Source organism: Grammomys surdaster, unplaced genomic scaffold (genome assembly GCF_004785775.1).
Source record: "Grammomys surdaster isolate TR1022 unplaced genomic scaffold, NIH_TR_1.0 220, whole genome shotgun sequence".
In the NCBI taxonomy this organism is placed as follows: Eukaryota; Metazoa; Chordata; class Mammalia; order Rodentia; family Muridae; genus Grammomys; species Grammomys surdaster.
Window position 1 is genome coordinate 16,253,112 of NW_021604665.1, and position 25,122 is coordinate 16,278,233.

Consider the following 25,122-nt stretch of genomic DNA (forward strand, 5'->3'; position numbering starts at 1 on the left):
CGGGAGAGGGAGAGGGAGAGGGAGAGGGAGAGTTAGTTTATGTGTGTATCCTTTGCATTTCTTCCTCCATGGGATAGGAATTTTGAAATAGAGTTTGGGGTGTTTACATGGTATGACAGGAATGATCCCAGGAAACCTTTCTGTGACACCCCTAGGGGAACCATAGGGTTAAAGCAGTCGTGCTCTGTAGAAAATCATCTTGTCTCAGAGGCTGTAAAAGAGGAAATGCCATTGGATAAGTCCTCATCTACTGCAGGATGGGACGTGGAGACAGAAAGTGTAAATCCATAGGAGGGATCGGTCCCAGGGGAGTGGCACTGAGGAGCCTTGCCAGGCCTGAGCAGTGCTGCTGTCTGTCCCCTTGGTCCATCTCTGTCTCTCCAAGGTTCTCTTCCTGCCACAGTACAGCTGCCCTTCTCATTGCCCAGCAAAACACCCATAAGCAGTGGCTCTCCCCTCTTGCTGAATTATCCTCTTGGTTTTCTTTCTGCTGTAACACAACACCTGGCTAAAGCAGCTTAAGATGTAAAAGGTTTATCCGGGCTCGCCGTTGTCATCCCAGCACAGCTCAGAAGAGATTGGTTCTAGCTATGGCAGATGCTCCAAGTAACTAGTCAGATTGGACCATGGTTCAGAAGTAGAAGAGATGAATGCTGGTGTTTAGCTGACTTCTTCCTTTCTCCCTGTTTACTCAGTACGAGACCCCAACCTGTGGGATGATGCCACTCAGAACTAGGGCAGGTCTTCTCTTCTCAGGTAAACCTGGAAATGCCTTCCCAGACACCCAGAAGTATATCTCCTGGGTGATCCGCAATCTAGTCATGTTGATGGTAAAAAATTATAATCATCGCAGTGATATTATTTTGTTTTCTAATTTTAAACCTGTATCTTTTATCAGTCATCTTTTATACCACATTCCATTTACTTTAAACATCAAGTGGTTGGTCCCGTCGACAGCCCAGCCCCATGTGACAGGTGATTCAGTGAAATCACCTGTCTGTGATCTTTCTCTCCATGTTTTGTCCTTTGGTGTTGGTCTGCAGACTTCTCTGTGGTCTATAAAGTACAAATGCCATGACTAACATGCTTCATTTTACTCCCAATTAGCTGCCACAGGCACCGGAAGCTGAGAACTCCACAGAGGTGTGTTGCCCACCTACCTATATTTGCAAATACAGCAAATATGGGTGCTTCTGAGTTGTCCCAGTCCAGTGTGAGCACTGTCTTGATGAGCCATCCATTCTGGTGTTGGGCAGGGGAGGGAAGACTAGCAGGCTGGGGAATGTGCTGCTGCTTTGGGGTAGAAAGTCCTTTGAAGGTGGAGCCAGACTAAGCAAGCTCCAGGTGAGAGGATGCTTCACTCTTAACCCTTTCCAGTCTGGACATGAGAAAGTCTGGAGTATTAAGATCATTCTGCTGTTGTACAGAATTGACTTCAGAGTCTGTGCAAAGATCATGCACTTTTGAAAATCTAGACAAGAAACTCTAGTTTTCATAGAAACCACTAAGACAGTTGCACAAGGCCGTGTTTCTGCTCCATTCTTCACAGTCAGTCAGTCACCAGCTATGCTGGCTAAATGAAGGACCAGAGTTGATTCAAGTGAGTAAGATCAGAGAAACTGTTAGGGCAGGCATGTTTCCAGGTGTGAAAGCTGGAAAAAGTCAGACACCGTTGATAAGCTGTAGGAGTTGAAGCTGAAATGAAGGGTGCTTTTATCAGAGAGAAGTCTGTCGGAAGTAAGAAAAATCAAACACAAATGATAGAGCCCCTGTGGTGCAACGTGGATGTTTTCCCGTGATCAGCCTGTCATATTCTAATCCGAACTCTTGACTAACAGTTTTCATTAGAATACTCATCTACTGGTGGGTTAGGGAGAGCTATGGTCTCATGTGTGTGTCTGACCTATGCTGTGTGTTTCAGTGTCCTTACGCATGTGCTATTCAGTCCTGCATGTATGAATCATGAGGAGCTGCCCAGTTGAGTCTTGCTTTACAGCCCCTTTTGGGTTAATAAGAGCATATCCTATAGAATTACTATTTATAATCTTGGCACAAAAAAAAAATTGGCCCCAAAGCTCATTTCAAACAGTATCGTGGGAGGAAGGATTGGGATGATTGTTAAGCAGAATCTGAAGTATTCATACCTTGGGGGAAACCACAAAACAAGGTAATTCTTTTATGTAACCTTGACTGTATATGAGCTCACCATGTATTTTGTTTGTGACTGATGCTGAAGATGGCAGTGTTTCCTTAGTGCCATACTTAAAATGGAATTTCTGCATGCTTAGCAGGAGCTTGAACCAAGTCCACCCCTGAGGCAACTGGAAGACCATAAAAGGGTATGTAGCCTTGAGTCTCTCGTGTTGGGAGCTAATAACTGTTAATCCCCCCCCCAACCCCCAGCCACACAACTATGATTTAAAGACAGCTTCTGTTGGTGTTGATGTTGTTCAAACACAAATTGGCTCAGGACCAATCACCCCAAATATAGAGGTGAGGCTAACTGCCAGTTCTGTTATCTACCTGAACAGAACTCTGTACAGCCAAGCTTCAAAAGACAACCAAGTGAGCTCCTCACACCCTCCTTCCCTGAGACGGTTTTCAAAACAGGTAATGGGAGAGCTTTGTGCTTCTGTAGTGACTAGTGATTTTTAAGACCCACTCACAGTAAACACAAAAGCACAATGTCGCCGAGCATTATTACACCGCCCAGCTGTGAGAGCCCTAACTTCCTCCTTTTCCCTTCAGCCAGTTTTTTCTTTTTTAACCTGTGTGAGCGTGTGTTCCAACAAACACGTACAAATTCTCATCATTGGATTGTTAGATGCACAGCCTTCATAGTTGGCTGTTGTTGTTTAATGTTACAGCTCAGCCTTTGGTGGGCAAGGATCAATAAGTTTTTGAACACTAGTAGTCACATAAAGCTCCCCCAAATTAGGAAGGGGTTTGCAGTTTTTCGTCCTTTGAGAAGGAACAAAATTATGTTTGCATAGATTCTTAGAAGAAGAATGCTGCCTTGGATAAAGGATTAATATTTTCTTATAATGCTGGCCATGTGTTATCAAAGAAATTTCTAGAATATCATATATGTATATATGTATGTGTACATATATATATATATATATATATATATATATATATATATATTTTTTTTTTTTTTACACACATGCATGAACTTGCTGACCAGCATTAGTTTTTTACATTATCTATTTCTGGAAGATAGCTGAGCATCTCAGTTTTCTGAGAACTTATTCAGTATTGTGTCAGACTTATGCCCATGTGTCAGTCGTGAATAAAGTGTATGCTGTCCCAATGGCAAGGCCTTTACCCCCATGCCACATGTTAGGAAAGTTGAACTTCAGAAGTTTAACATATTGCTCAAGGTCACAGGGTTAGAAAATAAACAGTCTTTGTAAAGACTGTCATGGGGTTCTGGTCATTTATGTCATGGAGAGTTTATTTCTGAGATGAACAGGTGAGGCACCTAATGCCCTGTTCATATCCCAACCCCTACCCTGTCCCTCTGTCTCTCAGATTTTGTCCTATTTTCCTGCCTTGATAGAGAAGTACATTTTGTGATTTCTCTAGCTAAGGAATAGTTTCTAGGAAGTATGCATTTAGACCAAATTTGGAACATGATGCCCCTCTAACAGACTGTATCCCCTGCAGCTCACTGCCTAGGGGCACATGACATTCACATCCTTTCCAGATTTTTGCCAACTAGTGAAGAATTATCCCATATCTTAGAAGTAGCCAGCAAAGGTACCCAGCCATCCTTCATGCTCTAAGCTTCTCAAGGGACTTAGCATCAAACAACAACAAATCGTTGGTATTAGAAGCAGATACAGTTCTCCTTTGCTAGGTAATAGCTGTCTAATTTTATGTTATTTCACGTTTCTTTGCTTTGGTTTCTTCCAGTATACAGTGGGAACGATACTAGTCTCTATCCCTTGGTACAGTAACATCGAGCCTTGCACATAAAGCACTAATCCCAGTGGCTGAAGTGTTTGAGCTTCACATTGTAGTTAACCTTGCAGTTTGAAATGCTGGAGTGACTTTGTAGGTAGCAAGGTTAAGAAAATGGAGAGGGGTTTTTTGTTGTTGTTTTTCTTTTTTGTTTGTTTGTTTGTTTGTTTTAATTCAGGTGCTATTGTAAGTAGTAAAATGTGAGAGATTCAAGGCCTAAGAGGTAATCTTGCCTAGAGCACAAACTCTTAGTGGTTGGAATGGGGAAAGCAAAAGGCCACCTCCATCTCTTTTGCAAGTGATGGATTGATTCTTGGGTACCTTGTTCAGCACTTAGCTATATTCCCACTCAGCTCATTAGCTGCTAGCTGGATAGCAGATCAGCATGATTGGAACTCAGGACTGATGGTGTGTGTCCATTGTCATTATTTTAACATGACACTTATTGCAAATGACACTTCCTTTGACGTTTTTTGTTCTTCTCAGTCCTAAGTAATACTACCTGAGGACAAATATCTGGTATTTGTTTTTGTGCTCTAGATGCAAGGAGGGAAGCGAGGAGGGAGGAAAAAAAGCTATACTTCTACAGCTTGGTGCCAAAGCTGAAGTGACAGTACTGGGGAATCTCTGTTTTCTCCTTTGCAGTCAGATGCTGTAGCCTGGTACACGGCGAACAGCTTAGCACTTGCTGTTGAGTAATTCCAACCAAGATGATTAGGAAGGCTTTTCTCTAAAGATTTTAACTTTGCTTAAATTAAAACAATGACTCAGAAAACCACAAGAGATTTACATAACTTTTAATAATGTTAATTCATGTTCCTCTCCTGTCCCCTTTTATCCAGAATCCTGTCTTTATTCTATACAGAAAAACAAAGCAACTTTAATATATTATTTAAAAATAAGCCAAAACAATTCCTACCTGTTCTGTTTCTATATATTTACATTTTTCTGTGTGTGCTCAGGCACATGAGTGCACACACACACACACACAGTGATGTGAGATTAATATAAAACACAAATCGTATAATAAGAATGGGGAAAGTTTGTGGGTGGAATATGTTCTACAGCCTCCCCCAATAATGAGCACATTTCATGATATTATGGGGGGAAATGTACCATTTGATGCATCCGTTGCTATGGTAACTGCTAGGGTTTTTCTGTTGAGGAGAGGCAAAATGCAAATGTGCAGTCCCTCTGTATCACTTGGGCATCCGGGCTGAATAAACACGGACTTCCTGTGCAGAGCCCACATGTTCCCTTCTTCTTCACCTCCTGCCTGAGTGATGGCAAACAGACCCCAGTTTTTTGGAGCTTCCCCCAACCTCCAAATCAAGAGTTGGAAAGAAAACAAGCCTGGGAGGTGAAAGCCTGAGTCCCCCTGGTCTAAAGTAGAATTGCTGTGTAAAGGCCAAGCGTGCACATTTGCTGTCTGCTCCCATCGCACGTCTTTTGATTTGACCACTCAGCTATCTTCCTGATGCTTCTCTTGATGGTGACATAGATGGACTGAGAGCATGCTGGCACATGGGAGGTCTCCTCACACTGCAAGGGGATCTATCTAGTCAGAGGCTTCAGAGCCTTTGCTAAGGTTCTACCTTCTCCCAAACTCTTCTCACTCAAACTGGTAGCATACTTGCATCCGGCTTTTTTAAAACAGGGGTTATATTTAATCTTTCATTCAACTCAGAGGTAACCTGTCTTCCCCATTTCTTTCTTCTCGGATATTTCTTTCAAATTTGTTTTCCCCTGAAGTCAGCTTTTAAGTCCCCAGTTTCCCAGTGATGGCTTTGGAGAATGCTGATTGGCTTGTCCAAGTCCCTGGGATAGAACAGCAGTCAAGCTCCATCTTTATATCCAGAGGGGGTTTTCTGAGCTATGAAACAAGTCTGTACTGGAACTGTTTCTCCCTATCAAGGCATTTCATTTTGAAAGTACTTTAAACACTGCAAGCGACTTCCTTGCTGGAAACAGTCTTGGCATTATAGACTTTCTGGTGGTCCAGGTGGGAAATGAGTTTCATAAGCAAACAGGAGAAAATGCTCTACCATTTGGTGGGTAGAGAAGAGAAAATTGAGGGTTTGGGTCCCCCGCCTTCCATTTCCTACACATTCATGCAAAAATCAGCACCAAGCTTCCAGCACCTTCCCCTCCCTTGGTTTACTTCATCCATGTTTCTCCTTGTGGGCTCCAGAATAAATTAACAAAGGAGATAAATGTGGCAGTGTAGCCCGGGTGATTGATAGACTTTTCCAGTTGGCAGGATCCAGGCTTCTGCCTTTTCCCTTTCTTCCCTGGTTGCCTGCTTCCCTCAGAATGCCCTCCCCCTATCTATTCCCTTCCCCCAGCCCCAGACCTATTCTCAGCACTTCTTAACAAATCACGTTAAATTCTACTGACTCATGCTTCAGTTCCAGGTCTCCTCAGAACTCTTGACTATTTTAGAGACCTGCTACTTCTCAGCACCTCCCTCTGCTAGACTCTCCATGCCTCTCTCTTGCTACCCTGGAGGGACTCCAGACCTTACTACTTTGCCCCTAGGAATCAGTCCCTGGGAAATGTACAGTTGGTGGTCCAGGACTCCCTTAGGATTGGCATGGGAAACGTGTTATTGCTGAGAATAAGCTCACTCCTGGATGCTGCATGCATCCTATTGTTGCACAACAAATCAGATTGCTTCTGTCAGAGTTGTAAGAAAGGGTCATTATGTTCACTCTCCAGGGTTTTGTTATATTTTTTAAGCTTTTCATTAGGAAATCCTTGAAGTACGCATTGAAGGAATAGGAAGAGTTTGGGAAACTATAACTCAACTTCAGCTATCAACTCCTGCTCATTCCTACCTCTTCCATCTCTTCCTTATTCCTCTTTTTCTTGTGTTACTTTTAAGCAAATCATAGTGTTGATTCGTCCATATCACTTACTTTTGATATATCTTGTACTTATCCAGGGTTTCTCAACATTCCTAATGCAACCTCTTAATACGGTTCCTCATGCTGTGGTGACCCTCAACCATCAAACTATTTTCATTGGTGCTTCATAACCGTATTGTTGCTACTCCTACAATTATGAATCATAATGTAAGCATCTGTGTTTTCCAGTGGTCTTAGGTGACCCCTGTGAAAGGGTCATTTGACCCCCCCAAAGGGGTCATGACCTACAGGTTTGGAACCACTGCCTATTTTCTGTTTCATCCCTCTGTCCTCACTGTGTGGCCCCATCAGACGTCTTTGTGAGAAAGGCTTGCTGTCAACTGTCATGTCAGCTTACACTCTTACTGTAAGATCTTATTATCCTCTTGGGCCAGGCATCTTGTCACACAGCTTTAACCCCAGCATTTGGGAAGTAGACAGAAGGACCCAGAATTCAAGATAATCTTTGGCTACTGAGGAGTGAGTTTAAAGCCACCCTTCTGCTAGACACTGCCTCAAATACTGTTCCCCTTCTTCACACCCTCGGGAATAAACCCAGTGCCTTAAGTGGCATTATATATATATTGCTATGTGGAAGCTGACCTGTAAAATTTGCAGTTTGCCCAAATTTTATCAGCTTAACCCAAAGGACTTTTCATTTGTTTTTCGTTGCTGTTAGTTGCCCTCCAGAATTACTGTCTGTCTTTATCGTCATGTGAGAGGGCACTCCAGAATTTAATAGTGTAGATTGCCACGAGTTCTTCAAAATAAAAGTAAAACACTTTCTGTTCCCTGAGAAAATATTGGAAGTTCATTTCAAAGTTTCTTAAATACTTTTTATTAATCTCTTTTTTTTCATTGAGTGAAACTCAGTTGAATATACCTGTGTATGTATGTGGGTTTTTTCTTCAGTTTAAATATTAATCACTCAATTATTCTTTAAATTTGAAATCTGATTTCATTATCCTGTTTGAATTAGGGTGAGGCACTCCGGCAAATTTTGGTCAACCGTTACTATGGAAACATCAGACCTTCAGGAAGAAGAGAGAGCCTTACCAGCTTTGGCAATGGCCCACTATCACCAGGAGGACCCAGCAAGCCTGGGGGAGGAGGTAGGCTTTGTGCTGTGTAATGAGCATCCTGTGTGAACTGAGCATATCATTAAGTAGCTATCTGCTTTTCCTGACGGGTTGAAGTGTAGATGTACCTGTATTGGAACTTTTGCTTTTCTTTGTTTTTGTATTTGTTTCTCTTTTTTGTTGTAACTTCTTTTGTCTTTGATGAACCATCTGTGTGCTACATGAACATGTTTCCCTATAAGATAGCATTTCCATGTGTGTGTGTTTTGCATACATCCTTTGTCCCTCTTTCCCATGCCATGACCCTCCGGTGATACTCAGGTGATGTGCGAAGCTAGGTTTCACTGTCTCTTCTCTTGTGCTCATTAGGAGTTGTACTGATGAGGATGATGGAAGCCAAGATGGTGAAAGGTAGCATTTATTATGTGCCTGCTGAATACTCTGAGGGCTTTTCCAAACACTCTTCAAGTTACCCCTTTATATGACAATTACTATTTTTATCATAGTTTAACAGAAAAACAAAAGTCTATTTTGAGCCACACACACAAAGTTCAAAACACACACACACACACACACAGACACACACGTCACCCAGTGCTGAAGACACCAAGGTGAGTTGTTGAAATAATTTTGGAGTTGTGGTTCTGGAGCAGATTCAGATCCTTAGAAAGTTCCATGCAAAACATAAAAAACATAATGTTTGGATGAAAGAGATGGATCTGTAATTAAAAGCACGTATCACACAGGTAGAAGACCCAGCTCTATTTAGTTCCTAACATTCATGGCGGATCACAGCCATCTGTTACTTCAGTTGTAGGGGACCCACGCACTCTTCAAACATCTTAGGGCACAAGGCATTCTTTGTGGTGCACTTAGGTAGTGCAGTCAGGTTAAAAACCCTCATACACATAAAATAAAATATATCTAGATTTTTATAATCTTAATATTTAATGTATTTATCCCAGCACCTTGTAGGGAGGGTGTTTGGCTTTGTAGGCTTCAGCGATGATGTAATTCTTGGACGCTCTTGGGATGAAACTCAGCTTTTCAAATCCCAAACATCCCGTGATTCTTACAGAAACATTTCTCCTGAGATACCTCAAAACTGTTTCTCTGTATTATCTGAGGTGGGTTTTTGACAGATACTTGAGGAAACTGGAAGGTGTCTCCATGGGGGGAGATATGTCCATATGGGCTGCCTTACAGCTCTGGCAGATGGTACACAGGTATTAGAGCTACAGTGAGAGCAGCAGTTCTGTTGATCTCTGGAGGGAAGGAGCACTAGATGGTATTTTGCATTCTGAAGTTACTCAGTCCATTTTTCTATGTTTTTTTCTTTCAAAAATTGCTAATAATAACTGAAGACATGTTGTTAAGTATGAACTTTCTAAAAATAATCAGAAACCATCCCACTGAGTGCCATGGGCCCTTTCCTCTAAACTGTATTCATCTTGCCTGAAGAGCTGTGAAGAGGGGGGGGGCTTCATTTGTTTACCCCTCCCCCATCCCCAGCTTTTGTCTTCATGCCAAGCACTGCCTTAATGAATGATGTCAAAGAAGGAGTTTGTTAGATAGAAGGCTGGTGGTGATTGTTTTAGGTAAAGCTTTTCGAGGAGGAGTCTTAAGAGATGTTTCCTTTTGATTTGACTCTTAAACCAATTCTTAGTGATTATGCCCCAAGTCTTTGTATTTTAAGATACTGCATTGACTGAGTGGGTGTGGGTCACTTGATGAAAGTATATTAATTTTCCTTCATTTTTATCTACCTGAATTCAGTACCATCTTTGCCACTTGTAAGTTTAGGTGTCCCGAGACAAATACCTTCACCTCTTGAATAATAATCAGCATTTTTCAATGGTCTCAATGAGAGAGTTAAAGGGAACAATGGGACCATTTAGAGCATTAAAGGTTGGCACTTGGTGAATATGTGAATCGCTAATCGTTTTCAGTGTCTTAATAAGAGTAATATTGTGCCCTTCCAGGGGGAGGTCCTGGATCCAGCTCTACAAGCAGGGGTGAGATGAGCCTGGCTGAGGTTCAGTGTCACCTGGACAAGGAGGGAGCCTCCAATCTGGTTATTGATCTCATAATGAATGCATCCAGTGACCGAGTATTCCACGAAAGCATTCTCTTGGCCATTGCGCTTCTGGAAGGAGGCAACACCACAATCCAGGTAGGAAGCCAGTGTGGCAGCTGGTGCTGTGCCCTGGTTCTGAGGGCCAGGTCCCCAGGCTGAGCCTTGGTCTCATGAGGGAGAGCTCATTTTCCTCATGCTGTGACTATTCTGCCTTTTCAAGTATAATTCCAAAGTATACGGTGTGTTTAAAATGCAGCATAGGTATGCTATAACATGTGTCAAATGGATGATTAAAGTCTGTTTATAGTCTTTTTTCAGGAATATAGATGCTCTCCTCATTAGACAGGCAGAAGAGTGTTCAGACTTATGCTGTTTAAAAGATCTAAAATGTTTACCTATCTGTAGGCTCTGTAACTACTATTAACTATAAACTGAAAGCTCAATGAAAGCAAATGACTGATAAGGAAAAGAAACTTAGGCTAGGTTAGTCAAAGATGGGTAAATGACTTTTTTGTTGGCTGCACATGGTATGTATTTTTAAATAATATTGAAAATACCAATATGTTATTATTAAAATAATATTTAAATATTAATTTTGGCAAATATCCTTGAACAGACCATTTTTTTAAAAAAAGGTTTGCTTCTTTGCAAATGAAGCATATGAGTGTGAGTGAAGCATATGAGTGTGAAGCATATGCATATGAGTGTGCCTGTATGAGTTTATGTACATACTATGCCTGCAGGTGCCCACAGAGGCCAGAAGAGGGTGTCAGATCCCCTTGAACTGGAGTTACTCGCACTTGCAAACCACCATTTGTGAGTTCCTGGATCTGAACCTGGGTCCTCTGTAAAATGTCTTCTTTCTAGACCCACAAAATTCATTTAAAGGAATATTAATATGTGTGTATGTATGTTATAATTTTTACATACAAGTGGCTTTTTCTTTCATTTTTTTTTCTGTCCTCTTAGATAGGATCTTACGGATTGTCTAGGCTAGCCCTGACCTCCTAGCTTCAGGTCATTCTTTTGCCTCATCTTTTCTAGTAGCAAGATTACAGGCACAATTATGATACCATGCTAGACTAGAAATGACATTTAAAATGATTCTTTTTATTTTAAAAGTTGTGTGTTTATGAGATGTGTCTCTCCGTGTAGTAGGCTGAAAATCACTCTGTAGACCAGACTTCTGATGATTCTCCTGCCTCAGCCTCCTTAGTTTTGAGCCCATTAACCATTTTTAAAATCCCATTCCACCTGAGTCTTTCTTTCATAGCGATCTTACTGAATGAGACTTTCTTTGGACATATGTACGTGTGAACGCATATACACACTCATTTTGATCCAAATTTCATTCAGGTTAATTCGTATAATAGAAGGTTTGCCCCTTTGTCTGTATTTGACCTGCTACTCTCTTGGCCTTACCTTTAAATTCAGAACATATACTATTAGAGTCGCGTATCTTCTATATCAGACGAGGTTGTTTCTCCCTAAGGATAGATGTGTAGATGTGTTCTGGGCCAAGACAGTGACTTAGCAAGCAGTATGGGTTAGACTTTAGCCTCTGCTCACTCTTCCAGCCTGGAACCCTGTGCCTTACATAACCCACTGCAGGGCCCTTCTTTCTGCCCTCCAATTCCTACTTGGCCCAACACACACTTCAAAGTTTATTATGCACAGAGATTTGTGGCAGTGAGTTACTCACCCGTGCCACAGGCAAAGTCTACTTACTGCTTGCCTGAGTCGTCACATGCGCACATGAGTTCGTGAGTCATGATATATTGAGACTGCTGATTTGTTTTATCTGGGTGTGAATGGCTGGATTCATGTGTCCTTCCCCTTGTTGGGACACACTTCCTACAAGTGCCGTATGCACAGAGTCTTGTCCCTGTGCAGACATGGTGGGAGTGCTAAAATACTCCTGGTCTTGGATCACCTGTGGCTAGATGAACTGATCTAAGTATCCACTTGGCCAGGCAAATATCCCACCAGCTGAGCTACATGCCCAGCCGCCTCCCCATATTTTTATAAAAGCTTTACTAATTGAAGAAATCTAAGAATTTCTGAGGTCAGTCTCACAAAAAGAAAAAACTGGAATGTCTAGCAAGAATGGAGGAGACATGTACATCCATACAGGAAGCTATATGGCTTCCCCATGAAAGAGATTGTGCTGGGGAAACCACTTCTTGACAGGTAATAAAGAGATATCTCTAGATGGTTGATAGATGGACAGACAGACAGACAGACAGACCAGTATAAGGAGATAAGGAGTTTGTGAAAAGTTTTCTGGTGACTTGTGCTTTCAAGGATGGACATAGGATTGCAAGGTAAAACCTAAATGTGAGGCCTGCAATACAAGAAGTCTGGATAACAAGGCCCAGAGGAATGTGACCAGGAATTGGGTCTTTGAGACTGAAGAGCACTGTGGAGGAGAGGGTAGAGAGCCCAGATGAGAATTGAGATTTAGATGAGAAGCAACATACCCCTCTAAGGAGCTGCAAAACTGTAATTTCAGGCTCTAGATCTGTCATCAGAGGGCATATAAGAGACAGTCAGTAATTCACAGTTAATCTGCTGGCTGGCCATTGTGGTACACACCTTTAATACCAGCAGTTAGGAGGCAGAGGCAGACAGATTTCTATGAGATCAAGGCCTGCCTGATCTACCTAGTGAGTTCCAGGATGACCAGGGCTATATATAGACAGAGACCCTGTCTCAAAAACAAGAACAACAAAAAATCAATTTGGTGTAAACACAGTCTATGGGAAGTAGATGAGGGAGGAGGGAGAACTCAATGCAAACCACTCTTCCATAGCAAGTTTAAGGCCATGAGACATGGTTTCAGTGCTCAGTGGTAGAATACTTAACTCCCATGCACAAGGCCCTGGGTTTGGTCCTTGTCACTGAGGAGGAAAACAAAAAGACACAAATTTGCTAAGTAGCAAATCTTTAGTATTAACAAGTCTAGTGTCCTAGTGCACAGCTCGAAGATTGATACAGGTGATGAAACTGCAGCTTGTATGAGATCCATGAAAACTGAGATTTTTTTTTCTGCTGTTGCCATGGAAACAAAAAATAAATGTGTGTGTAAGAGTATGGGTGGATAGGTAGATTGGCTTCACTGTAGTAAGTTACATTCTGTCTATATGTGTCTCACAATATCATGTTGCATACCTTAAGTATACACAATGAAATTTATTTCTTGGAAAGGTTAAATAGCCATGATTTGGGGCTGAGGTAGTAAGCACTCTACCTCTGGATGACTCTGATAACAACAATACTAGCTAGGGAGAGGATCTCTAGGGGGCACAAGTGAGCCCATTGCATGCTAGAAAAACCTGTATCTTTGTGTAGGTGGCAGTTATGTGATTGTATGTACAGTTACACACTGAGCCCTACACTTAAACTAGGTGTATTTTAGTAAGTGATGAAAGAGGGAAGGTTAAGAGAGACCCTAGGCCTTGCTGGGACCCTGATACATGAGAGAAGGAAGGATAGACTACGATGGGTGAAACCGACACCATCTGCTGAGGACCTGAACCTGAGACTGAGCTGGCTGGCTGAGTCCAGCAGAGGAGAGGGCAGACGCCCCTGCTGTCTCTGGAGGCTTCCTGTCCTAGGAATGAGTAGATGCTCTGAGCCATCACGGGTGAGGGAATAAGGAAGCGTGGGGCGGCTCACAGGGATGAGACTGCCAGCTCCCAAGGCTCACTGCTGAGGTGGAATCTGGGGTTCTGGCAAGACGCCCTGTTTCTCACAGCATCCGTCCTGACAGTGATGGCGAGGCAGACAGAAGCTGTTTTTCCTTCCAGTTCTTTATCTTATTCAGGAATTATGAATATTAGCTCCATGTTTTCACACACTCATGACTCACGAGCTTTGGCAGAAGATGAGATTCTGCAATGAGTTCTGGTCAGCCACTCCAGAGATAGAAGAGATAGAAGCACTTTCTTTCTCTCCCTCTCCAGGGAACCAGGACACCAATGAGTAAAGGGATCTGGTGTGGATAAGCTGTAGGCTTTTGTCAGTATGTGTGGACATAGCCTTCAGGCTCTAGCTTTTCCTTCCTCTGCCTCACCCCCTTCTGTGACGTCCAGGGGCCCAGTCTGACCCACTACATGGTATCAGGCCTATGGTTCCAGAAACTGTTCTAGCATGGCTAGACTTTCGAGATCCCCACTTGGCCCCAAGCTTCTCTTTCCTTGGGAGAAAATGATTTAGAGCTAGGATTGTGTCTGGGACCAGCTGAGGACAAGAACCCTAAAGCCCCAGAGAGGGTGACTCAGAGTTTGATCTTGCTGGAGAGAAGCTGGTTCAAAGTAGTAAATGACCAGCTGACAAGGCGAGTCTGCCCTCAGTTAAGACTGAAATGGTGGCTATTAATGATTGCTGAAATAAACGCTGTGATCCATGAAAGACAGGGTCATCCTAACTGGAACTCACTGCCCATTACCACTTCCTGTTCTATGTGACGTGCACGTTCTCATGAAGGACAGCATGCTGTGGTCAGATGGGTTTCCTGAGCTTTGTTTTTGCCAGTGGCAGGTTGTCAGAAGGATGACCGCAGTTAGGGCTGTGTTTTAGGCTTATGTTTAAAGTGCCATTCACCTACTCTCAGACTATTCTACCTTTTTTTTTAATATCGAGAAGCAAAAGGAAAGTAGCTTTCAAATCCTGTATTGTGTAAGGTTCAAAATCCATCTTTCAGTTCACATTCCCCTGTCTATCGTGTTAGGAAACAGGCAGGTACTTCTGGACTCTCGCAGGTTTAGAACAAGACTTTGTTTAGTTATTTCCCTGGGGAGTCCATTTCTGAAGTCATCTTTAAGTTGTGAAAATAATTATTAAAAATAGTACTGACTGGACAAGTGAGCCAGAGTACATCCATGCAGTAGGAACTGAGCAATGAAAGTCAACTCAGCTGGGGATCAGTCAGTAGCCTGCCTAGGTCCACCTCACACATCATAGGCTGAGTGAAAGAAGTCAGCGAGTGTGCAGACAGCAGCATACTCTAAGTTTTATCTATCTAGATCTTTGGAAAGACAAATAGTGATGGAGACCAGAGCAGCCCTCAGGTTCAGGGCTCTCAGGAGAATTTGGTCAAGTGTAGGAGCATAGGAGAATATTTGGGACATGAAGGTGTTGTGTGTCTTCCTTTCTGGGAGCCACACAACTTTATATGTGTATGAAAATCTATCCAACTGAATACCCAAGGAGGCAGTTGGTAGCATGTGGCAATTTTAAAAATTAAGAGCAGTGAAAAAAGCAGACCTAGGAGCAGGGGCCACAGCTAGCTAGCATCCAGCTTTGTTTCCTTGGTTTCCTCGGGAGGATTCCCTTTTCTTCACAGTATCTCATTTAAGACTCCCAGCTCCCCTGTGAGGTATGCACACATGAACTCTCTGTCCTGTAAGTGAAACACGCTCAAGGAAGTGATGGGTCAGAGCTGCAGTTAAATCTCCCATGCTGTCCATCCTTGCTATCTATCACCGAGTAACCCCTTCAGATCCCAGTAGTCACTTGATAGCAGTCACATGCTTCTGTGGGCTGAAGCTCAGCTAGGTGGCTCTTTCACCCCATGTGCTCATGGCTGAGGCTGAATTCATCAGGAAGCTTGGACTAGAGTCATGAGCATGGTCACTTGTTGGGCTGTAGGAGTCAGTTCTCAGCTAGAGCTGGAGTGTACTGGTTCTCGCTATATGTGTGTGTGGGGGGGGGCTTCCTACCACATGGTGGCTGGGTTCTTAGAGAAGTACTCCAAGCAATAGAGGTTGAAGCTGTCCAATATTTTCCCCCACTAAGATTTTATTTTTAATTTACCTTTGTATGTAATTGTGTGAATCTCTGAATGGGTCTGTCCATGTTGAACCTATTCATAGGTATAGTAGGAGTCCAGAATAGAGCATCAGATCCTTCAGAGCTGTACTTACAGATACTTGTGAGATACCACCCATGGGTCCTGCGATTGATCCTGTGGAAGAACAGTGAGCACTCTTAATCACTGGGCCGTGTCTCTAGCTCTCATCCCTCTCCTACCACTACCCAGCTGTCCAGTCTTTTAAAGCCTGGGATCACAATTGAGGATGACACACCGACTACATTCTAGCCATGGACCAACACAGTTGCAGAAGGCCTCAACCTGCCACTGGGAGGAGACCATGGAGGAAAGAGAGAGGGCATTGGTAGGACTGCCTCAGTCCATTTTCCTTCAGTTATAATTGACTGTGCACCCCAGCATGAGTCAGTCAAAGCCATGAACTGGCGAATGCAGGGAAGGTTAGTCAGCTCTCTAGTCTCTGGAATTGAATGGAGTTTTTCCTTGGAAGTGCAATCCCTTCTTTGTAAAAGTGTTGACACACATCCACTCCCTTTGGATGGAGTGTGAAAACTTAGTCTTGCCTTGAGGATCAGGCCACTGGGGACCTTAGCTCTCCAGAAGTCCTGGATTTAATTGGCTGGCCTGTGAAAAGATTCAGTCGGTAGGAAAGCAGAACCAATGGCTAGGGTTTCCTTCCCAATCTTCACTTTCAGCAATCGTGTCCTGAAACCCCCAGCAGTGCCTTCTCATTGCCTGGATCCTTGGAAAATGCCAGAAGCCAAAGCTCAACTGCCCTAGTGTGACATAATAGACTTGGAGGAACCCTGACCCCAAGGCTTTTCAGAATCTTCTTTCCTTTCCAAGGCTTCTCTAATGATAGTAATTCTCCTTCCTGGGGCCTTCCAAGCAGCTCTGTTTACAGGAGCATGGAGATGGTGGCACAGCCCTTGAGCTTTCTGGATGGGTGACACACTTGTCAGGCAGTGGGAGATGAGGCTTGTCTTGAAGACTGCTTCCTGCTGCTTTGTCCCCGATCCAGTGCCAGCCCCCAGAAGAAATATTTCCTTTCTGCTTGATGTTTTGTCGCAAGTGGGAAACTATAAAATAAGCATTTGCTTATGAATTAATTTCTGGCACACACAGCACTCAGTAAGCCTCATGGTGCTGTATATCCGTCCTTCATGTCCGTGCCAACTTCTGTGTTCCTTCCTACTAAGATGTTCCCACCAGCACCCGGAGGAAGTTCCCTTCATTTCCTCTTCCCTGCAGAAGACAAGGGGTTGTCCTTACCTGGAATGTGGAGGAAGAAAATCTGTCTATGAACTTCCATGACTTTAAACTTTTTAAAGCTAATGCAGATGTTAGGAGAGGTACGTGTTTATCTACTATAGAGCACTCCAGAGCAAACTAAGGGGATAATTTTTTTTTTCCTCTTGGAATACTTGCCTCCAGTTGCAGAAGCACAGTGATTTTCATATGTCAAGTGGCTGCCCACGGCTATTCCTCTGCCAAGGTCTGGGTTACAGACACACCCAAGGAAAGTTTTCCCTTCTGCACGTACACAGCTAGAGGTGGAAAATATGAGATGTATCGGTCCAGAAACCGGGCTTTGAGTTCAGCTGAAAAGAGAGAGTTCCCTGATTCATGGGGCCTTTCCCCAAGCACTTTTGAAGGTTGGGTTAAGAAATGAATTCCAAGCGGTCTGGGATATGACATCGTACTCTTTCTGGACCTACCACTGCAGAGCACAGTGTGGGAGGAACACATCACTTTAGCTGTCTGCGACCCTCTCTCCCCCCACATCACAGAGAGATAGATGCATGTAGAAAAATGTGATTTGACTCTCTGGTAACAAACAGAAGGCCAGCTTGTGGGGAGATCAGCCTCAGTTTGATAGGGCAGTCACCCTGAAGAGGGGGAAAAGTCTGCTGTGTGAGGGAGTTACGTAAATGGGTGTTGTTTTTGGCAGGGGAGTTTGAAATGAGTCACTTTCAAGTGGTATTTTCTAACCTCAGGTTTTATCCATGTGGAAAGACGTGAGCTAACCCCAAAGTCAGGGACTGTTCTCCCCTCAACATGTAGGGACTTATAGATGGTTGTTGGCATTAAGACTGATAAAGTCAGGCAGCTTGACATCTCCAGGGGACATCCCACCTCAACCCCAGAACTGTGCCTGCCAGTCAACACAGAAGGGTCTGAACAGTGAGACTACTTAACACTTGCCAAAAAAACACATCTAGGGTCCACCTCTGAGTCCCGGTCCTCCTTTGAGAATCAAGTATTCAGAGATTTGGGTGAGACTTGAAAGGGAGACCTGTCATACAAAGGGTTCTGGCTTCCTGAGTGGGACATTGTCAGCCTTTAGTAACTTTGAATTTGAAACTCAGTTTCTCTTCCATAGTGGGGGTTGGAAAACAACGCCCACTGTGGAACTGTCCAGAAAATTAAACAAAGAGCAAGCTGTGAAAGTGCTTGACCCAAAAAAATGCCCTTTCTTCAGGCCTCCAGCAAAAGTCCCTTACCTTTCTCTGCCTAGTTGCTCACCTGGAGAGCAAGCTGGTGACAGGTGCTGCCTCTTAGGGCCCCTGCTGAGTCCCAGAAGTACCTTGTGTGGCATTCAGCTTCTCCAAGCTCTTAAGACATTGGGGTATTTGTTTCTATTGTGTCATGAAGTTTTTTTGTCATTTAAAGACAGGTTTCATTTATTGGACTTGATTTCTGTCAAAAAGTTCTAGTTGTTTCTTTGTTTCTGTGAAGTGGTTTATCACCCAGAGAGGTCTGTAGGATGTTCTGTTTTCTCTTATTGTCACATTCTGTCTACTTAAACCTTTCTGGCTATATATTTAAGATGATTTTGAACATCCAGAAAGTTAGGAAACAGCCTTTGGTGTGTAACTTCTCATGCTGCTAACCATGCCAGATGAGCAGAGAACAGAGGATGTTCTTCACTGGCTCAGCCTTTTCTCTTCCCTCCTTCTAATGCCTTTGACATGTGAGTGTATTGTCTTCCTATCCTTCTCCTGGAAACCAGGGTGTCATTGAGCCTGAATCTAAAAGTCCTAAATCTTGGTCTCATAGAAAGCCATGATTCAAAAACAGTTACTGTAGGGGCTGGAGAGATGGCTCAGCGGATAAAAGTGCTATCGGGCAAGCATGAGTTCTCATGAGCATCTAGTCGCATGTGTTCTGTTACCCTAGCACTGTGGGAGGCAAGTCAGGAGTGTCTCTGCGGCTTGATGGTTAACATCAAGCTCTAGGCTTAATGGGAGCCTGTCAAAGGAACAGAGTGGAGATCGATAGAAAAGGATGCCTAATATCCTTCTCCAGCTTCCATGTGTGTGTGAAACACAGCAGTTACCACGCTCAGGCACATCAAACTGACCTAACTTCCTGACAAAGAAAAATGTGAACTCTCAGAGCTCTATTCTGGTTGCTAGTGAGTCTGCCCAAGTGACAACCTTTGGCAGTGTGTGGGTCTAAAAGCGTTCAATTTGGCTGTTAAGCCAAGACACTGCTTTAAGAATCGCCAGTCTTATTCATTCAAGACTGACAGTTGTGTTATTAGGAAGAAGCACAGCTCATGGGGATAGTCTTTCTAGAGATAGTAGAGACCTGAGATCGTTCCTTCCTGAGTGGTAAGGTCCACTACAGACAAAAGAGAACTTTTACATAAATCAGCTCTTCTGGCCATTCACAAAGAAAACTAAAAGGAGAGGAAGGATGAAGAGCAGAATCTTGGTCTCCTCCCCTACTATAAAACCTATAGGCAGGAATAGAGTCTCAGACCAGACATCTGCAGGAGCACTCAAATTTTGCAGTCTCTGCATGGCTAAAGAGCAGCAAATAAAATGTCAGAGAATGGGCTGGACAGATGGATCAGCGCTTAGGAACACAGGCTGCTCTTCCAGAGGCTCGTTTCGTTCCCAGCACCCACATGCCAGCTTCCAACCACCTATAACTCCTGTTACTGATGATCTGACACCCTCTTCTGGTCTCTGTGGTCGCAGCACACCTATGGTGAACAGACATACAAGCAGGCAAGACATCCACACATAAAATAAAAATAAAGCTAAAAAAGGTGTCAGAATACTTCATTTATAAGTTGAGCCTCCTTTCATCTCCTGGACACAACAGCAGGTCCAGACTTTACTTCCTAGCTCTTCCTGCACTTCTAGGTCAGTACACATCTGCACTTGTCCATGTGACTTCTGAACATGCAATACAAACTGACACCAGATTGTCCTTCTTACAGTATGCTTTAGGATTGGCAAGCAGTGGCCCGAAGACTACATCTAACCAGCTGCCCATGTTTGTATAAAGTTTTATTGGAACACAGCTGTCCTCCAGTATCCTTCATGGCTGCTTCCACTCACAGGAGCAGAGCTGAGCAGTTGGAATAAGGATGGTGACCCTTTGTCATCTCGTCTTTCAAAAAATTATTTGTCAGCCCTGTGATTACTTGATTGTTATAACTGAATAATAATCCATACAAAGAAAAGAGGCGTGGATTTTACTCCCTTGCTCTGAGTTTGCTCATAGCCCAGGTCTGGCAATTATAGGTTTTAGGTGTCTGACATTTATCAGATGAACAGTATCTGAAGTCCCAAGATACTGTAGCCACTTAGCTAACAATAAGAAATTCAGGGTAATGAGTATCTTCCCTGTCTATGTGTCTGTCTATCCATCCATCCAGTCACCCATCCATCTAGCCTACCTTCCTTACTTTTGGAAGTGGAGTCAGGTTGTATTTATTTTTAGAACACTATTTCCTTCCTTCAGTTAATATCCTCTTTCCCTTTATTATAATTCTCTACCTCTGCTAACTGCCATTTATCCTAGATCCAGAAGGCAGGCTAAAGCATTCATCCTCAGGCTTAGAGTCTAGATACCTGAGCTTCCAGTCTTGTGATCTGTGAGCCTTCTCTGACCATTCAACCTAAGGGCATCCCATTTTTAAGGTTAGTCATTTCCTTGTGGCCTTGTGGTCTGCTATTTCTGTGCTTCTCACAGAGGTTCTCCCGGAGGAAAAGACAGGGATTCCTAAAGGCACATAGTTACCTTTGAAATACCTGAACTGTTGGGACCTTGTTTCCCATCTGTCTCCTCCTCCCACATACTTCCTGCATGATCTCATTCATTCCCAAGGCATCCAGCCAGCACTTATACCAACAGTTCCCAAAGATGTAGCACCTGGCCCCACCTCTTTACCAGTTTCTAGATCTCTGTTGAAATCTCTTTAGAGCATCTTTACCTTACTTAACTCTTACGTTAACATGACCCCAGTCAGGCTGCCATCTATTCTCTTCTCTTCCATACCATTTGTATGCCAAGACTTTGCTCATGAGTCACCACCTCCAAGCCCCCCAGCCACCTATGCTAGCACCCATAAGGTTGTTAATTCTTTTTCTTTGTTACTGTTGGTCACAAATCAATTCTGTGCCTATCTGACCTTCCAGTAGTTTTCAGCCAGGGAGTTGGCACTCTAGAGTCAATAATATGTGTAGAGCAGCCCAGCTAGGGTTGAATGGGACAGAAAAACAAGCCTTAGTCTTTGGAGCTCTTCCTCTTGGTCACCTTGTTGTGCACCACACCTGCCTTGGCTGTACGATGCCTGAGTTGGATGCTTTTCCCATGCAGCAGCAGGACAGCCCTTCACTGCTACCATGCCTTTTATAGCACTATTATCAGTGACCCCTCCGAAGAGAAGCCTGGTCATCTTTTCCCCTATCTTCAAAGCCTGCCATGGAGAACAGACTCCATTGACACTGACATCTTTGGATGCCCTGTAAGATGGAGCACTGCCCTGGTTTCTGCCCTCTCGTTCCTACATACTGTCTATCCCTGTACCTGCATGCAAGTGAGCTGGGTTGGCCAGGTACCGAAATGTCTTTGCTGTGTATGGGACATGCCTACTTTCCATTAGCCTACAAGGCTTCCCAAGCCCTGACTGAAATAGCTTCTATTCTGAAAGCATTCCTTGATCCCCTGAGGCAGAGGCAGGAGATTTCCACCTCTCATCACAGTGCCTTAAGGGATGGTCCCACCTCAATTGGAGTTGAGTGAAGACCCAAGGGGACCAAGGCCAAATCTCCCTGCCCTACCCAGTGCTCCAAAGAAGCTTCTGCGTGTGCTAGATGAAGCATGTTGAGCCTGAGTGTGATGACTCAGTGTCCATGATCCCACTCTGTGGGTCATTCCTAGGAACTTGGTGAGACCGTATGTGTAAGGTACTCAGCTCGGCTGACACATATGCGGCCTGACATAGTTCTTGCTAATGACTTTAGCCTTTACTTTAGGGTTGTACTTCTTCCCTCTTCCTGGAAAGTATAATTCCCACGTGAAGACTCCATCTGATTCCCGAGCATGTGCATCATGCTGGGTGCTCAGAAAATATTCCCTGAAGAAAGAGATGTGTTGGCCCTGGTTCTAAATGCCATCATGTTATGTTAACCATCTTACCCTTCTGGTTGCCAACATCAGGATAACTTGTTAATGTTTTTGGCATCTTGTGTGCTTTCTTTAAGTATAAGAAGAAAATAGGTTTATCTAAGCCCGAAAGAAATAAAGTCAATGGAGAAATGTCTTATGAGGTAATTTCTTCATTTTTCTTCTTAATAATAACTACTAATAAATAAGGAGTACCAGAAGCTAGGAACTCAGCTTGGTGCCCTGTCTGCCTGAGCGCATTTTCACTTTGTGGCAGTCCTATGTGAAAGGTGTTATAGTGACTCCTTCATTTGCTAAAGAGGAAACAGGGTCCCAGAGTTGAAGGCAATCACAATGCAGAGCTGGCTGGTGGCTGCATAGATGTTGTTTCCTGATGCATCTTGAGTTTTACTCTCTCACGATGCTGAGAAGCTTCTCCACCAACTTTCCTAACACTGACAAGGGTCTGTGCCTCCTTTGGGAACCTTAGTTAGATCTTTTTGTAAGACAAATGGCATCTGAGCTCCTTTTCAATGGAGGATGCTCCGTTGTTCTAGTACCTCAGAAGATTGCTTGTGTGGTCAGTTTAGTTTGGTTTTGTCAGTAAGCTTGGCTATAAATGACATAAGAAGAAGCCATGAAAGACTTTTCCCTCCAGCCTGGGCATTGCTTGCTTGCCAAATAAAACGTGTACACATTACAAGTTTCACCCCCAGCAAGTTTCCGGTTCCCAGGTCCATGAAAATTAGTGACAAGAAGACACTCCTGTGAAACTGCGACATGGAAAGCAGTGCATTTAATTTAATCGAAGGTCTTAAGAAGAGTTAGATTCTATTATCAGTGATTTTTTTTTTTTTTTTAGTTTGCATCTGGCATATGTGAGACTCACCTTGTGCACATTTGCAAAGTAAATAAATGGACCACATCTCTCCCTTTATCCAAACCTTTGCTGGTTGAAGACTATCCTTTATTGAGGAAATGAAAAGAAAGGGAATGAAAAGTTACAGATACTTGATGAAGGTATCCCTAACTATGTTGGGTTATATGAGATGGCCCCAGTTACAGAGGAGAAAACCAAGGCTCAGCAAATCCAGCATTACTCACAGTCCCCAACTGAACCAAGGTTTGAATGCAAGTCTTTCTCCCTCACAGCATTCTCACCCACATTCCAAATGACATAGTCTTTGGGTCACACAGGCAGGAAGTTCGTCAGTATACTGTTCACTCTGACCATGGCCTTGTTAGATAGCAGCGTCTGCTTTATCTTCAGAGGTGCAAGAAGGCCATAGTTCTTGATTGATCTGAGTAGCAAGCACTTGCTGCTTTGGCATAGCCAAGCAGTTTTAAAGGTTGACTCATGAGCCCATCCAGGGAAGCATGTTCAGTTTCATACTGCTGTAGAAGCTTTTCTTCAGTTTGTATTTGTATTCTCATCGTGCATAGCTTTGTCTGGCCAGAGGCAAATACATCTAGCGTATAAAGGGCTCTGATTCAGTCACTACATTTCTTGGTGTTTTCTGGGCTTCCTATGGAAGGAGCAGGATTGCTGGAACAGACCTGTGATGGCTGTTACAAACCCCCTTCTACTATTCCCAGTTTGGCATGTATCTGTGAGATGCACGCCTGCCTTGTATTTACAAGAGGAAGTATCCCATTTAATTTTATTTTCACACTAAAACCCAAGTGTTAAGAGAACATGGTGTTTTAACACTCTCTTGGTTATCAGCTGCAGAGCGGAGGTTGCATATTGTCACATACAGTTTTCTGAGTACATTTCTACATTTGTTACCTGGCAACGTTGCTGCGTCGGCACATGAAGATGTGTCGGTTTCTGCCAGTTCCTCACTCTCTGTACTGTAGAAGGGAGATTAGCTGCTTCTCTGCAGGGATGGAGAACAAGAGAGGGCATGGAGCTAATGGGCTTATAGGAGCTAATGTCCTCGTGCAGTTCAGTGACACAGCCAAACCAGAGGGTTTTTCAACAACTGCCTTGAATCTTGTACTTCTTTCCTCCCAGGTTAGGTGAGGGGTTTGTGCTTAATCACCATGAATCCTTGTTGCTGATCTTTGATCTTTTTAAACTAAAACCAAACAACAACCACCTCATGTCCTCGTCATTATATGAGTCATCTGGACCTTTTTAATATTGTGATGAAGATTTTTTAATTGCTTTCATTTGATCTCAAGCCTCCTGTCTAATCTAAGTGCTCTGGTTTTGACTACCTCTGACTTCTGATGAGGAAGGAAATCCCACAGTACAATGAAGAGCCACTGAGCTGATTATAGCCCACCAGAGTGATTTCAATTGCCCAGAATACTGACCTTACATAGATTTGGAGCACTAAAGTAGGCCTCGTTTGTGCTCTGGGCTTATCCCAGCCTGCCCTTCATTTGACTAATGCCTACCTGTCTGACCTTTGAAAACATTTGAGTTGAAACCCTTGTATTATGGGTTTAAAAGTCTCCCTAGTCTACACTGTACATTCTAAGATTCATGAAAAGCTTCCTGGGACCAGCACTTGTAATGTTGTCTTGAAGACTGATCCACTATGGGAGTTTCCATGGTAACAATGTTTGAAACAGTCTGACAGCATCAACAGGTTAAGCAAGAAGTCTTCTGGCTCAGGGGCACATCCTGTAAGCACAGCTCCTTAGAAGGAAGGCTAGGAGTCTCTATGACTGAGCCCAGGACTCAGCCACTGGAGGGCCTGGCCAAAACAGGCCAGGCTTTAGGACCTATTGGTTTTACAGTGCAAGGCTTGTTTGTGTCTTCTTGTTTGTGGGGAGGCTTTTGTAGCCTACTGGATTCCTACTGTCTTGCCTGTTAAGGGAAAGAAAGAGAGATAGCTCCCT

The 25,122-nt window shown here is 43.5% G+C and overlaps 1 protein-coding gene across 13 annotated transcripts in view; it reads left to right on the forward strand.

Moving 5' to 3' along the window:
* Window positions 1-25,122, forward strand: part of Itpr1 (inositol 1,4,5-trisphosphate receptor type 1) — a 325,637-nt gene that overhangs the window by 206,823 nt on the left and 93,692 nt on the right. For 4 of the 13 annotated variants that reach the window (XM_028773069.1, XM_028773071.1, XM_028773074.1 and 1 more), the window contains 4 exons: window positions 1,108-1,143; window positions 2,289-2,339; window positions 7,852-7,984; window positions 9,934-10,124. In XM_028773069.1, coding sequence (XP_028628902.1) covers window positions 1,108-1,143; window positions 2,289-2,339; window positions 7,852-7,984; window positions 9,934-10,124 — 411 coding nt within the window. The remainder of the gene's footprint in view (window positions 1-1,107; window positions 1,144-2,288; window positions 2,340-7,851; window positions 7,985-9,933; window positions 10,125-25,122) is intronic. The other 9 variants (XM_028773070.1, XM_028773078.1, XM_028773079.1 and 6 more) reach the window with 4 other exon arrangements.